The sequence below is a fragment of the Ovis canadensis genome, chromosome 14 (assembly GCF_042477335.2).
Source record: "Ovis canadensis isolate MfBH-ARS-UI-01 breed Bighorn chromosome 14, ARS-UI_OviCan_v2, whole genome shotgun sequence".
NCBI lineage: Eukaryota > Metazoa > Chordata > Mammalia > Artiodactyla > Bovidae > Ovis > Ovis canadensis.
In genome coordinates, this window is record NC_091258.1 from 69,194,669 (window position 1) to 69,208,249 (window position 13,581).

The 13,581-nt window shown below is 49.7% G+C and overlaps 3 protein-coding genes across 3 annotated transcripts in view; 2 read left to right on the forward strand and 1 right to left on the reverse strand.

Moving 5' to 3' along the window:
* AP2A1 (adaptor related protein complex 2 subunit alpha 1) overlaps positions 1-981 on the forward strand; it is a 27,621-nt gene extending 26,640 nt beyond the window's left edge. The window contains exons 22-23 of the mRNA XM_069551266.1: positions 148-282; positions 544-981. Coding sequence (XP_069407367.1) covers positions 148-282; positions 544-621 — 213 coding nt within the window. The 3' untranslated portion in view covers positions 622-981. The remainder of the gene's footprint in view (positions 1-147; positions 283-543) is intronic.
* FUZ (fuzzy planar cell polarity protein) lies at positions 763-6,627 on the reverse strand. The gene is made up of 11 exons (XM_069551267.1): positions 6,276-6,627; positions 5,899-6,020; positions 5,565-5,649; positions 5,001-5,069; positions 4,671-4,775; positions 3,374-3,571; positions 3,130-3,225; positions 2,697-2,803; positions 2,557-2,621; positions 2,402-2,476; positions 763-1,248 (listed from the first exon to the last, which is right to left on the reverse strand). Exons 1-11 carry the CDS (start codon positions 6,384-6,386, stop codon positions 1,022-1,024), a joined length of 1,260 nt encoding a protein of 419 aa, XP_069407368.1. The 5' UTR covers positions 6,387-6,627; the 3' UTR covers positions 763-1,021.
* A 4,316-nt stretch (positions 6,628-10,943) lies between these two features.
* LOC138419093 (large ribosomal subunit protein eL34-like) lies at positions 10,944-11,365 on the forward strand. The gene has a single exon (XM_069551268.1). It carries the CDS (start codon positions 10,991-10,993, stop codon positions 11,336-11,338), a length of 348 nt encoding a protein of 115 aa, XP_069407369.1. The 5' UTR covers positions 10,944-10,990; the 3' UTR covers positions 11,339-11,365.
* The last annotated feature ends 2,216 nt before the right edge of the window (positions 11,366-13,581 follow it).

The window sequence follows — 13,581 nt, forward strand, 5'->3', positions numbered from 1 at the left end:
GGGATTTGGAGTACGGTGGCTGCTCTCCTTGAACCTGTTTTCCCACTGGTCAAGTGGGACTAATTTCCACTCCCAGGGGTTTGAGGTAACTGGCATGCCACTGTCTGGGAACTAACAGAGATTGGGCACCCCCCCCTTCCCCCTTAGCTCCTGGGGTTTGGCTCTGCTCTCCTGGACAATGTGGACCCCAACCCTGAGAACTTCGTGGGGGCTGGAATCATCCAGACTAAAGCCCTGCAGGTGGGCTGTCTGCTCCGGCTGGAGCCCAATGCCCAGGCTCAGGTGAGTGGTGGTTTCCAAGGCCTCATGCTCTTTGTGCATTCTCTGCCCTTCTGTCTTCCTCTTCCTTTTCCTCCCTGTTTTTTCTCTCTATATCCTTTATACCCTTTCTGACCTCTTTTTTATCTTTCATCCTTTTCCTATCTTATATCACCTTCCTGACCCCTTGATCCTTTCTCTCTCATCATCTATCTGCCCTGACTCTCCTCCCCCCTCCCCCCCAATCCTCTCTGCCTCCTCCCTGAGTCGCCTTGTCCCCGCTAGATGTACCGGCTGACCCTGCGCACCAGCAAGGAGCCTGTCTCCCGTCACCTGTGTGAGCTGCTGGCCCAGCAGTTCTGAGCCCTGGACTCTGCCCCCCGGGGATGTGGCTGGCACTGGGCAGCCCCCAGGACTGAGGCAGCTTTGGTGGATGGGCAGCGAGGGACCTCCGCTGGTGACCAGGAAGACCCTGGGGTGGGGGGATGTCCAGGAACTTCCTCCGGCCTTTTGTATTTTTATTTTTGTTCATCTGCTGCTGTTTACATTCTGGGGGGTAAGGGGGAGCCCCCTCCCTCCCTTTTCCCCCGAAGCACAGAGGGGAGAGGGGCCAGGGAAGTGGGTGCCTCCTCCCCTCCCACCCCATCCTGTCATAGCCCCTCCTGTCCCCTCCCTTCCAGGGGCTGTGTATTATTGTGAGCGAATAAACGAGAGACGCTAATAGCCCCTGTCCTTGTCTGTGTCTGGTGTTCAGGTCCAGTGGTCAGAGGAGCGGGGTGAGGGCATGCAGAGTGTGGGTGGCCAGGCCCCGCAGCCCATATGTGGGACTCTGAGCAGACAGCAGCAGCAGCAGCCGCCGTGGCCCCAACTGCAGCGCCACCAGCCGCCATCCCGTGCCTGGCTCCTCAGTCCCCAACACCAAGTAGCAGGCTCTGGCTACCTGGGCCCGGTGGACAGCCTCTTCTGCTTTCTCCTCTGGCTGCCCCAGCTCTGAAGGAAAGAGCGAAGGTCGAGGTGACCAGTGAGGCCTGGACAACTAGGATGCCAACCTGAGGGAGCCACCCCCATCCTGGGCTAAGTTTGACATCTGATGGAAGAGGCTCGAAGCTCCAGCCAGCTGTCAGGACTTGAGGAGATCAGACTTTCTCCCCCTCTTCCAGCCCCAGTGCCCCCACTTTCCTGGGGACACTGTGTGTGCAGCCCCAAGCAATCTGGTTAGCAGTACAGATCACAGAAATGCAAGAGATGCTGCCCAGGTGCCAGGCACTGGCCTCAGAGGACCCCACCCCACTTGGGAAACAGGTGAGGGAGGCGGGGTCACATGGCTAGGAAGGGGCAGTCCTTTGCCCCTCCAGATGGAACTTTTCACCATTTTGTTACACTCATCAGGGTCTTTGCTGGGATTGTAGTATCACTCTGGGTCCCTTCCTTTGTCTGGCCCTCAGGTTCTGTGTGACAGCTTTTCCTCCTGGACCTGGGTTCTGTGGAATCTACCAACCTCCTCCACCCAAAGCCTGTATTTTCAGCAGTAGAGCAGGAGCGTGTGGATGTGGGAGCCAGGCTGCCTGTGTTTGAATCACAGCAGAGCTCTGCTGTTTATTAGCTAAGACTGGTTGCTCATCTATAATATGTAAATAATGATGTAACAGGACATAACCTTCAACTATTAGGATGTGAAAGTCACTCAGTCTTCTCTGACTCTTTGTGATCTCATGGACTATACAGTCCATGGAATTCTCCAGGCCAGAATATTGGTGTGGGTAACCTTTCCCTTGTCCAGGGGATCTTTCCAAGCCAGGGATAGAACCCAGGACTCCGGCATCATAGGCAGATTCTTTACCAACTGAGCTATAAGGGAAAGCCGAGGGAGAAGTGTGTCAATACACAAAAAGCACCTGGCAGGAGATGAGGTCTCGGTGTTTAGATCAACCAGGAGGCTCTGAAACCTGCAGGCTGGGCCCTCCCTGGCCCTCCCTTCAGCTCTCTTCCCCTCTTGCCCGTGTATATGCACGGGGCTCACAGACGGCCATACCCAGTCCGCGCTTCTACCGCTTTCCCCTCCCCCGCCTCTTACTCCCGTCTCGTGAGAACTGGGACCCCGTGCCCCAATCTGTGCAAAGGGGTCGCTGTGCCCGTCGCTGACCTGGTGGGAAGTGAGTGGCGGTGACCAGGGTGTAGAAAGAGCGGAGAAGGCGCCGGCGATGTTCCGGAGACGGTTCTGAAGGTGGAAGAGGGGTGTGGTAACGCAGAGCCCCTGCCCAGCCCCGCCCCTCCCGGCCCTGCCCACTTCCCAGTCACCTTTATCCCGCGAGGGCTCCACCGTGAAGAGACAGCGTTTCAGTTCCAGGTGGAGGAGCAACAGCCTGTGGGGGAACAGGTGTCACGGCCAGGAAACAGGTGCTGAGGGCCCCCAACCCACTCCTCCTGCCGCGCCCTACCCGAGGATGTCCGTGTGCAGCGGGAAGCCCGCGGGCAGCGCTCGGGGTCCCAGCGGCAGGCAGCCCCGCAGCGGCTCCAGCAGGGGCTGCCACCAGCGCTCCAAAAGCTGCAGGGGGGCGTGATCAGCGAGAGAGGCGGGGCCCAAGGACCAGGTCAGGGGGGTACCCAAGGGGAGGCAGTTTGGCCAGGGAGCTGGGGAGGAAACCACAAAGGCCGAGGGGACCGCGGGAGAGAAGAGAGAGGCCTGGAAAGATGGGGGCCACTGAGGAGGAGCCCAAGGGGGCGGGGCCTACAAGAAGGTGGGGCCTTGAGGGGGCGGGGCAGACACAGGGCGGGTTCAGGGTAAAGACTCACTTGCCCCGCATGGTGCTCAGGGGAGGGCCAGGGCTCGAGGGTGAACTGGGAGAAAAGCGGGACGGAGCCCCGATTCACCTGCGCATCCAGCTGGCTGAGGGGAGGCCGCGGGCCGCAGAGCAGACACAGCTCCAAGTCCGGCAGAAGCATCAGGGTCAGTAGCCGGTGTGGAACCTGCAGCAGCGAGGCGGGTAGGCTGGCCGGAGCTCCTCCTCTTCTCATGGCAAGCCCGGGCTCCTGGAGGCGGTCCTCCAGGTCCCACCCTCGGCGCGCTCCTCCCAGCCCTCACCGTTCGCCCTGCCCGCCCCACCCACTCACTCACCTTGGGGCTCCCGTGCGGCAGGTACACCGGGTAGTCGCGAGCGGCCTGCGGCGGCAGGGACCCCACCAGCCAGGGGAGAAGCACGGCCTCCGGCATCCCCAGCCGCCACCAGCTCTCGGTCGCTGCCACCACCCGGCCCGACACGACCAGGCTGATGAAGGCCGTGCCCGCCACCTCAGCGAACCCAGAGAGGGCTTCCTGGGTAAGGGAGGCAGGCCGACTGCGAGTCAGAGGACATGAGCAGGGGCGACAGACTTCCCAGGTGGGTGAGTAGGGGGAAGAGACCGGCGTACAATTCAAAGCTAGCTTGGTGGCCGTGCTCCTGTGTCTCACCCTCCCTGGGCCTGAGTTCGTTCACCTTCACATGTAGCTTACCATCCCCAAGTCACACTGTAACATTAAACAGGTAGGGTGACCGCTGCCTAGTCTGACACGTCCTACCGAAGCTAGTAATTTTAACAGCAGCAGCTTATTGAGTGCTATTAAATGCCAGATGGGCACAATCTACAATCTACTGAAGCTCAGAGAAGTCGTCACCTGCCCAGAGCCACACTGCTGGGAAGCACCCATGCCAGATGAAATCAGATCGATATTTAAGGAACAGTAGATAGAGATTTGGAGAAGGCAATGGCACCCCACTCCAGTACTCTTGCCTGGAAAATCCCATGGACGGAGGAGCCTGGTAGGCTGCAGTCCATGGGGTCGCCAAGAGTCGGACACGACTGAGGGACTTCACTTTCACTTTTCACTTTCATACATTGGAGAAGGAAATGGCAGCCCACTCCAGTGTTCTTGCCTGGAGAATCCCAGGGACGGGGGAGCCTGGTGGGCTGCCGTCTATGGGGTCGCACAGAGTCAGACACAACTGAAGTGACTTAGCAGCAGTAGCAGTAGATAGAGATTTCCGTGGTAGAAAGAACGGGATGTGCCAGGGCAGAGAAACTGGGGAGTTGTGGGGATTTGTGAGACTCATGAGGCAGCTAGGAGAGGGTGGACTGTGGAGTTAGGAGTTAGCAGAGGTTAGAGCGAGAAGGCGGGTGGCATCAGATTCCTCAGGTCCTCCACTTGAGACTAAGGGGCTGGGACCTTGTCCTGGGACTGATGGGAGTCGCAGGCAGACTGTGACCAGGGGAAGGACAGAGTCAGCTGTGGGTGTAGAAAGATCCTTCCAGAGTCAAGTGGGAGTTGGACTGGAAGCCAAAAGGATAGGAAGAAGCAATGGTCCAAAGGTAAGAGGATGGACACCGAGCCAGGGCAAGAGGGATAGTTTTAAAAGTTTACAAGGCATTCCCAATACCTGCAGCAGGGACCCCTCGGGAGGAACCACACAGTCCACACACTGGGTCAGGTCTCCGATGAGCTCTGAGTCCCCCAGGAAGCTGTCGATGAGGCGGTAAGTGGCCTAACAGAAGGGAAAATGGAGGAGCCTAAGACCCAGGTGGCACCCAAATCTGCTGGCTCCCCCTCAGAAAACTGGCCCACTGGGCCTTGCTAGGGGATGTTAGACAACCAAGATGCCCTGGGTGCCCAGTGGATAAGGCTGCCCCACGGTTTTCTGGGAACTACAGTTCCCAAATATCAGTGACCAGGTCTCCTAACTTCCCATCCTCATGTCCTGCATCCTCACCCTCAGCTCCTTCTTCAGTCTCTCTACATTGCGGATATTGGTCAGCTCTTCAAGTCCCACGAGAAGAACCTAGAAGAATCATATAGGAGAGTAGGGGCCCTGGACACTTGGTTATAAGACAGGAGGGGCTGGGACTCAGACTTCTGTGTCTAAGGGAGGAGTCGGACTGAGGGCCAGAATTCGTGGGTTCTACAGGAGGCTGCTGGGAGTCTGGACTCCTGGGTCTGAGGGAGAGGGATGCTGAGAGCTCAGATTCCTGGGGTTGGGAAAGAGAGTTAAGGAGGGACTTCCCTAGTATTCCAGTATTCCTAGTATTCCAGTATTCTTGCCTGGAGAATTCCATGGATGGAGGAGCCTGGGGGCTACAGTCCATAGAATCACAAAGAGTCAGACACAACCGAGCAACTTCTCTCTTCCCTAGTGGTCCAGTGGTTAAGACACGGCACTTCCACCCAGCAGGGGGCGGGTTCAGTCCCTGGTCTGGGAACTCTGATCCCACATGCCACAGGGTATGGACAAAAACAAACAAGAACTTAAAAAAAAAAGAGGGTTAGGGAGTCTCACCATGGCCCCAAACACCATCTGGAGTAGTCTCTCCAGCCTCAGCTCCGAGGTGCCCTCCTCAGACGACAGAACAATGAGGGTGATGCTGTGAGAAAGAAGGTGAGAAGGATGAGTCCAGGCCAAGTAAACAAGGCAAAGAGGAGAGTAGGTCTGCCCTGGATCCATGCCCCAGCACAACCAGCCTCTCATACAAAGAAGCTCAGGAATCAGGCTGAATGCCTTGTCAAAGATCCCACAACCCAGTCTCAGCTGGCGCTGGAGATCTGGACAGCCTAGGGGTCATCTTCAACAAGGGCTGTCCCCCTGGCACTGCCCCCAAGCTGCCCTTGGAGACCTGTCGTGGAAGCTCTTCCACACCACTGTTGTGTCCTCCGTCCTCGAAGAGGTCAGTTGCACCTCGAGATTCTGCCCAAACATGTGGACTCCATTGAGGGAGCCGATGACAGAGAATGGGAGCTGGGGAAAGATTGGGAACTTGAGACAAGAGCCCCCCAATTTCCTCCTTGGGAATCAATTACTCAGGCCCCCAGCCCCGTTCCTCTCTCTAGATTCCCCTGGGCCCTCCGCTTCAAGGAACCAGGATCACTGGTCAATTGCACCTTCGACAGTCTAAACACAACTCTGAAACGTCCCCAACCCTCTACTCCCTTGAGGACCCAAAGTCCTTCTAAAACCCTGCTATTTCAGAGATCCAGGCGCCAGGGCTCCCACCTGTTGGCGGGCGGGGGCGCCACCGCGGCTGCTCCTGCAAAACAGGGGGACCCCGCTAGATGCCGCGAGGCACAGCAGATGTACCGTGCCCTCGGACCCCTCCTCCCCCATCTGGAACGCTCGCCACCCAGTTCCCTCGTGGAGAGAGTCAATGCCCGCCTCTGAGCACGCCCATAGTCACACGAAGTCGGGCTGCTGCTGTCCAGAGCCGCCAGAGGGTGAGATAGGGAGCTGATTGGAAGAGGACTAGATTCCCGCCTTCCTCATCGCAACTCAAACCCCTCGTCAAGCCCTTTTCCAGAGCCTCCCCCCGAGCCCCGTTACGCTCTCTTCCGCCCCCGCCGGAAGTCACAATACCCCTAACAAAGATGGCGGCTTTGTATTTGCTAGGTTGACTGGTCGCTACTTGAAGCGATTTGACTTTATTTAAAGAAGAGGATGAAGAGCCCAATTTGAAGGTAGTGACTACCCCAAGGCGCTGCCTAGTAACCACCACGTAAGCGAGTGTGTTTCACATTCTGAATTGACAAACAGCCGTACCACACTCAAAGATGGCGATGGTGCCGAGGCGTTGCCTAGCAACCGCTTCAGCTTAGCTCTCTCTTTCACCGTAGAAACACTGTGCCCGGCTCAAAGATGCGGACGGTGCCTTGGGGTTTCCTAGCAACGACCAGTCTTATTTTCCTTCTAAGGCTGTAAATAGCTGTGCCCCTCTCAAAGATGGCCGCATGACGAATCACGAGTAATCTTCCTTAGAGCAAAATTGAGAAAAACACCATCTCCCCCCTTCGAGGATGGTTTGGTCCGGCAAGAGTTGCCTGCTGCTGCTGTTGCTGCTGCTGAGTCGCTTCAGTCGTGTCCGACTCTGTGCGACCACATAGACGGCAGCCCACCAGGCTCCGCCGTCCCTGGGATTCTCCAGGCAAGAACACTGGAGTGGGTTGCCGTTTCCTTCTCCAATGTATGAAAGTGAAAAGTGAAAGTGAAGTCGCTCAGTCATGTCCATGGGATTTTCCAGGCAAGAGTACTGGAGTGGGTTGCCATTGCCTTCTCCAGAGTTGCCTAGTAACCAACAAATGACTTGGTTGTTTTTGTTATTAGAACAAGGAAGATGAAGTCCTTTATATTCCAGAATCGTAAAATAATATTATTTATGATGAATTTATTCATGATAGGGTATAGTGCAGAATGTGAAAATACTCCTACCGAAATCCTTTCCCTGAAAAAAAACGTTGACAGTTTAACACAGGATATTCACGTTTTCACAGATACAACTGTGCTAACGTTGTTTTCAAACTTTGTTTTTCTAAGGAAATTGTAGAAATATACTTCGTCTTTTTAAAATGTCTTATCCTAACCTATATCATGGATGTAATAATATATTTAGCTCATCCTATACTGACATAAGTTAGGTTTTTTTCACTATGTGTTTAAAGGGATAAAGTAAATATTCGTTTTCAGTTAGATCGTTTTTCTCAGAACAGTTGCCTTCATTTATACAAATATATTTACAAAACATATAGTTGTGTTAAGAAGGCGTTTATTTCTTTGAAACATTTTGCCTGCATTCTGGGTTTGATTTCTAGTAGCAAATAAGAAATAAGACGTTTACCCTGCACATTAAATTACATGAAATTTAAAGAGGAAAAAGGTGCATAAAATAAATGAAGAATATCAGTTTTTCCTTGTAGTTCTATGAATTTTTCCTTTAGTCTGCTTATATTTATTTAGACTTCTGATATACTTAGGTTTATTCCTATCACTTAATTTTTTTGGTAAGAAGTAGAACACTCTATTGGAGAAGGCAATGGCACCCCACTCCAATACTCTTGCTTGGAAACCCCCTGGTGGGCTGCAGTTCATGGAGTCGCTAAGAGTCAGACTCGCCTGAGCGACTTCACTTTCACTTTTCACTTTCATGCATTGGAGAAGGAAATGGCAACCCACTCCAGGGTTCTTGCCTGGAGAATCCCAGGGACGGGGGAGCCTGGTTGGCTGCCATCTGTGGGGTCACACAGAGTCGGACACAACTGACGACAGTGTGATGTGAGAATACTCCGTAGACAGCATGGGGGCCATCTCAGAGGCAAGAGGGACCTTTTTCTATCATTTTATTTTTATATTTCTTGTTGTCCTGCCTTTTCCATGCTTTTTTTTCCTCCTTTCTTTTATTGGATTTGTTTCCTCGATCCATTTTGTCCTCTTTCTTCTGGTTTCAAATTTATACATTAATTCTCTTCTATTAATTATTTTTGAAATTTTGCCATCACATTTAATTCAGCAAAAGGTTAAAGATTTTTAAACCCTCTCTCAAAAACTACAAAGAATGTGACAAGTTAACTCCATTAAACTCCCTCCAGACTAAGCAACCAGTGTCACTAGCATTCTAACTTGACTTTTTCAATGCCTTCGTTGAATATTTTTTCTTATTTTATTCAGGCAATTGTAATTGTATGTTTATGATTCATTTTGCCCTCCCTGTTGCTTCTTGCATTTCAGATCACTTTCCAGGGATAGCTGAAAATTTTCCTACTTCCTAGAGGATTTCCTACTGGAAAACTTTCTCTACTCACAATATTTCTAATCCCAAATGTGTAGGTTTTCCACACCAAGCAGTTCTCCAGTTTCTGTGGATACAGACTATGTTATAAGCCAATTAAATTCTGACACCAACCACCTAGAGTTACACACACACACACACACACACTCACATTCTTAAGGTCTCAGATCCACAAGACTACAGCCACTTCACACACCAATTAGAAGTAGTGGGTCCCCACGTTACCCACACTTCAGTCTGAGTGGCCTACATATAACAGGGATCCCCATCACGCTCTCTTCTTATTGCTGTAACTTGGCCTCTGTTCACCGGTGCTGAATAGAAACGTGGAGATAAGAGTTTTGGGTGGAGTAGAGAAGAGTAGCTTTTATTTCTTTACCAGGCAAAAGGGACCAAGTGGGCTGATGTCCTAAAGACTGTGACCCACCCTGGAGCGGGCAGTGAGGAATGTCACAGTGTTCAGGGAGTAGGGTGTGATCAGCTCGTGGACTATTCTTGGATTGGTTGGCATTTAGGTGAAGTTTCAAGCATCATCAATTTTCTGGTTTCAACCAGTCTAGGGTCTACATTTTTGTGGTCAGCAGTTTTCATCTGGAGCTGGTCTGCTTCCTGTAAAAAACAACTTAGGAATGTGTGTCAGGCCTTTATCTATATCTTTCAGGGAACTGGGATTTCAGTGTTTCTGCTCTGTGGCAGAATTATAGTCTAAATTGTTACCAGTTCCCCAGTTCAACAGCTATTCTTTGTTTCTACATCTTCATATTTCCAAAATCATTAACGTTTGGGTCAGCATTTTCCTTCAAAAGACAAGGACACAGGGCTTGTACACTATTTCATTCTCATGTTCAATCATTTGCTTAGGTTTCACAGAACCCACGGAAACATTTTACTCACTATTGTTGGTTTATTATAAAGGATATTACAAAGGATAAAAACGAACAGCCAGGGGAGTGATAGATTGGGACTTTGGAATCAGAGACACTAACAATTACATAGATATGGAACTTCCCTGGTGGTCCAGTGCTAAGATTCCACACTCCCCATGCAGGGGGCTCCTGGATTTCATCCCTGGAAATGGCAACCCACTCCAGTATTCTTGCCTGGAGAATCCCATGGATGGAGGAGCCTGGCGGGCTACAGTCCATGGGGTCGCAAAGAGTCGGATAAAACTAAAGTGACTGAACAGGCACATGGCGCGCACAGGGAACTAGACCCCTTATCCTGTCACTAAGAGTTCACATGCAGCAGCTAAAGATTTCATGTGCCACAACTAAGAACAGGCAGAGCCAAATAAATAATAAAAAAAGAACTTGGCAAAAGTGGTGGGATGTCACTTTTGAGATTAGGTTATAAAGTGGCAACTTCCATTCTTCTTTGTAGTCTCTCTCTTGCCCTCTTTTGTTCACTCTGATGCAGCCAACGCCATGTCGTGACTTACCCCAAAAGAGGTCCTTGTGAGTCAGGTTGGGACCTGAAACTTGGGAACCTTTACTAGAGTGCTTGCACTTAAGAGAGACATCTCCTTGAGCAAGAGAATACAAAGAAAGTATGAGACTAAAAATAACTGCATGCATGCAGTTGGGGGAAATTATATACGTACGTGCAAAGTCGCTTTGTGTCCGACTGTTTGTCCCACCAGGCTCCTCTGTCCATGGGATTCTCCAGGCAAGAACACCAAAGTGGGTTGCATGCTCTCCTCCAAAGGATCTTCCCCACCAGGGATCGAACCTACATCTCCTGCAGTTCCTGCATTGAAAGCAGATTTTTTTTTAAAAAATGCTGAGCCCTAATTAATGTTCAATAAGATACAAAAAGGCCACAAACCAGTTGCCACTTCTGAGGCTCCAGGAGCAAAAGCAGGGTACTGTGCCCGATTCCTGCACACAGCACCACCAAGGGGTGGGCAGACAACCTAAGCCACCTTTCCAGCCCAACCCCTCCCCACCCTCACCTTATTTAAAAGAACCAGCCTGCTTCCCCTCACGAGCAAGCAGGGGTGCATGTTTCTTGTTCTTCTTTTCTCTCCCTCATGCTAAGAGTCTGTGGGAGAGTCCCAATAAAGCCTTGCCTGAATTTCTCATTTGGCCTCTTATCAATTTCTGTTGATTAAAATCAAGTCCAGCTCTTCCGGGGACGGCATCTAGAGGCATTCAGGATGGTGCAGCGTCTGACATACCGTCGTAGGCTATCCTACAATACAGCCTCTAACAAAACCAGGCTGTCCAGAACCCCTGGTAATAGAATTGTTTACCTTTATACCAAGAAGGTTGGACCAAAATCTGCATGTGGTGTGTGCCCAGGCCGACTTAGAGGGGTTCGTGCTGTGAGACCAAAAGTTCTCATGAGGTTGTCTAAAACAAAGAAACATGTCAGCCGAGCATATGGTGGTTCCATGTGTGCTAAATGTGTCCGCGACAGGATCAAGCGCGCTTTCCTTATTGAAGAGCAGAAGATCGTTGTGAAAGTATTGAAAGCACAAGCACAGAGTCAGAAAGCTAAATAAAAAATGAACCATTTTTGAGTAATAAAACGCCTCATTCTGTTAAAAAAAAAAAAAATCAAGTCCAAGGACCCTGGTCAGAAACACATGGAACCTCTAGTCAATAACCTGGGAGGAACTGAACCCTGCCAACAATGACAAGAATGAGCACGGGAGCAGGTCCTGTCTAGTCGAGCCTTGAGATGATTACAGCCCTTGCTGACCCTTTGATTATAGCCTGTAAGAAACTCTGAAGCATGGGACCCAGCTAAGCCACAGCTCAACTCCATCTACCGGAACTTCAAAGTAACAATGTTGCTGTTTCTAAGTTTTGGGGTAATTTGTTACACAGCCCAGGGTAACTTAAATAGTGTCCTTTATTTCTATTATTTTGCATATTGTGGTATATTATGAACCTGACAATTCCTGTACCTGAACCCTGGGGGTGGGAATGGGGCTACATCGGGTTAATTTTTGTTTCTGTGAATTCTAAATTCAATCCTTGTCTCTGCAGCTGTGGTCTTTGTGCTATTGGTTGGAGTCCTCTAGGGAGAATTCACCCTCTAGGTCATCACAGTGTCAGGCCGGGCTCCACTTGTTATTTGGCAACTTCCCACTAGTTTACACGTGACTATGTATATACCTCAGTGCTACTTTCTCAGCTCGACCCACCCTCACTTTCCCCTGCTGTGTCCACAAGTCCCTCTACTAGATTCATCAGTACCATTTTTCTAGGTTCCATATATTTGTATTAACATACTTGTTTTTCTCTTTCTGATTTACTTCACTCTGTGTGAGAGGCTTGAAGACTAGCCCAGAATTAGATCAGCTGCTGTGGAAGGCCATTGCTTAGCTGAGGAACCACACCAAGTTTTTCACATCACAGCTGCCTTCAGGTTCTTGGTAATGCCAATGAGTACCTCTGGAATTTCTTTTCCAACCCCATCTTTTTTTCTTGTTGTCAATTTCTGTTTCCTCTCCGGGGGAGGTAAGATCCTTGAAGACTACCCATACCTCTTATGAAACCACCAATGTCGCAAAAACAGTGTCATATCATCTAATTATCAATGCCAGAAGCTGAAGTCCAAGCTAAAATATCTCATTGTTTGCTTTACCATTTGTAATCCATTGATGGTAACCATGGTAACAGTTTAAAATCAGTTAACAGACCCAATTATGCATTCAGCTTATCTAAAGGAAAGTTTCCTTATGGCTAGGAGGGCATTTTAGGTACCATTTCAAGCTCCATACCTGTTGATCATTTTTCCTTTCTCCAGTTTACTTTTATCTTCCTTATGATTTTATTAAAATTTAATTACACTAGCATACAAAAGAAGGGATCTGCTTTAGATTTAAAGGAATTTTAAGATGTCTAAACACAGGTTCAGTCATTGTTGGATCTTGATGCAAATAAAACAACTGTAAAAAGACATTTTGTGAGAACTGGGAAAATTTGATTATGGATTTAAGTGTTCGACAATACCAAGAAGTAAGAATTTTGTTAGAGATGTTAATGGCATAGTGGTTACCTGCAACTTTGGGGAGACGCCTATCCAGCAGGTAGAGGTAAAATGATACGATGTTGGGATTTGCTTTACAAGCGCTCAGCAAAGAAAATAAAAGGATCAATAAAGTACATGTGACAAAACGGTGATACTGCTGAGTGCAAAGCAATGCACCCTTTTACCTTGAAATATATTGACAAACTGCATTGGAGCAAGCTGTTTTGGTTTTCATCTCCACTAGATCACGTCTGAGCCTGCTCATTTCACCCAAACCTTCCCACCGTCATGGACTTATTTTTCCAGCATTAATTAACATGACAAAGATAAACTGACATATCATTGGACCCTGTGTTAGCACTTATTAACTTGTGCATATGAGCGACTTTCAGTATGTTTTTGCGTACGGGAAAAACCTGCTTAGTTTCCTCCCCAATAAAAAAAAAAAAAGTATTTCTGTTTTCCTAAGTTTGTATTGATCAGTAATACGTATTTGGGTAGTAAATTTCTGTCAACACATGTTACAGTGACTTCTGCAGTTTACCGTATCCTTTTCAGCTTGGTTTATGAAGTCTTCTGCGGACAAACAGCTCAATATTTTCCGTGCTCTGGCTTTGCTGTAATGATAAGAAACTCTTCCCCAGTCTTCAGGATTATACAGTGTTATGGTTTCATTTGTTATATTTACATTTTTAATCCACCTGGAATGTATTCATGTCCTAGGCCAGTTTCTGGCTCTTCTCCCAGAAAACAACTATCAGGTGT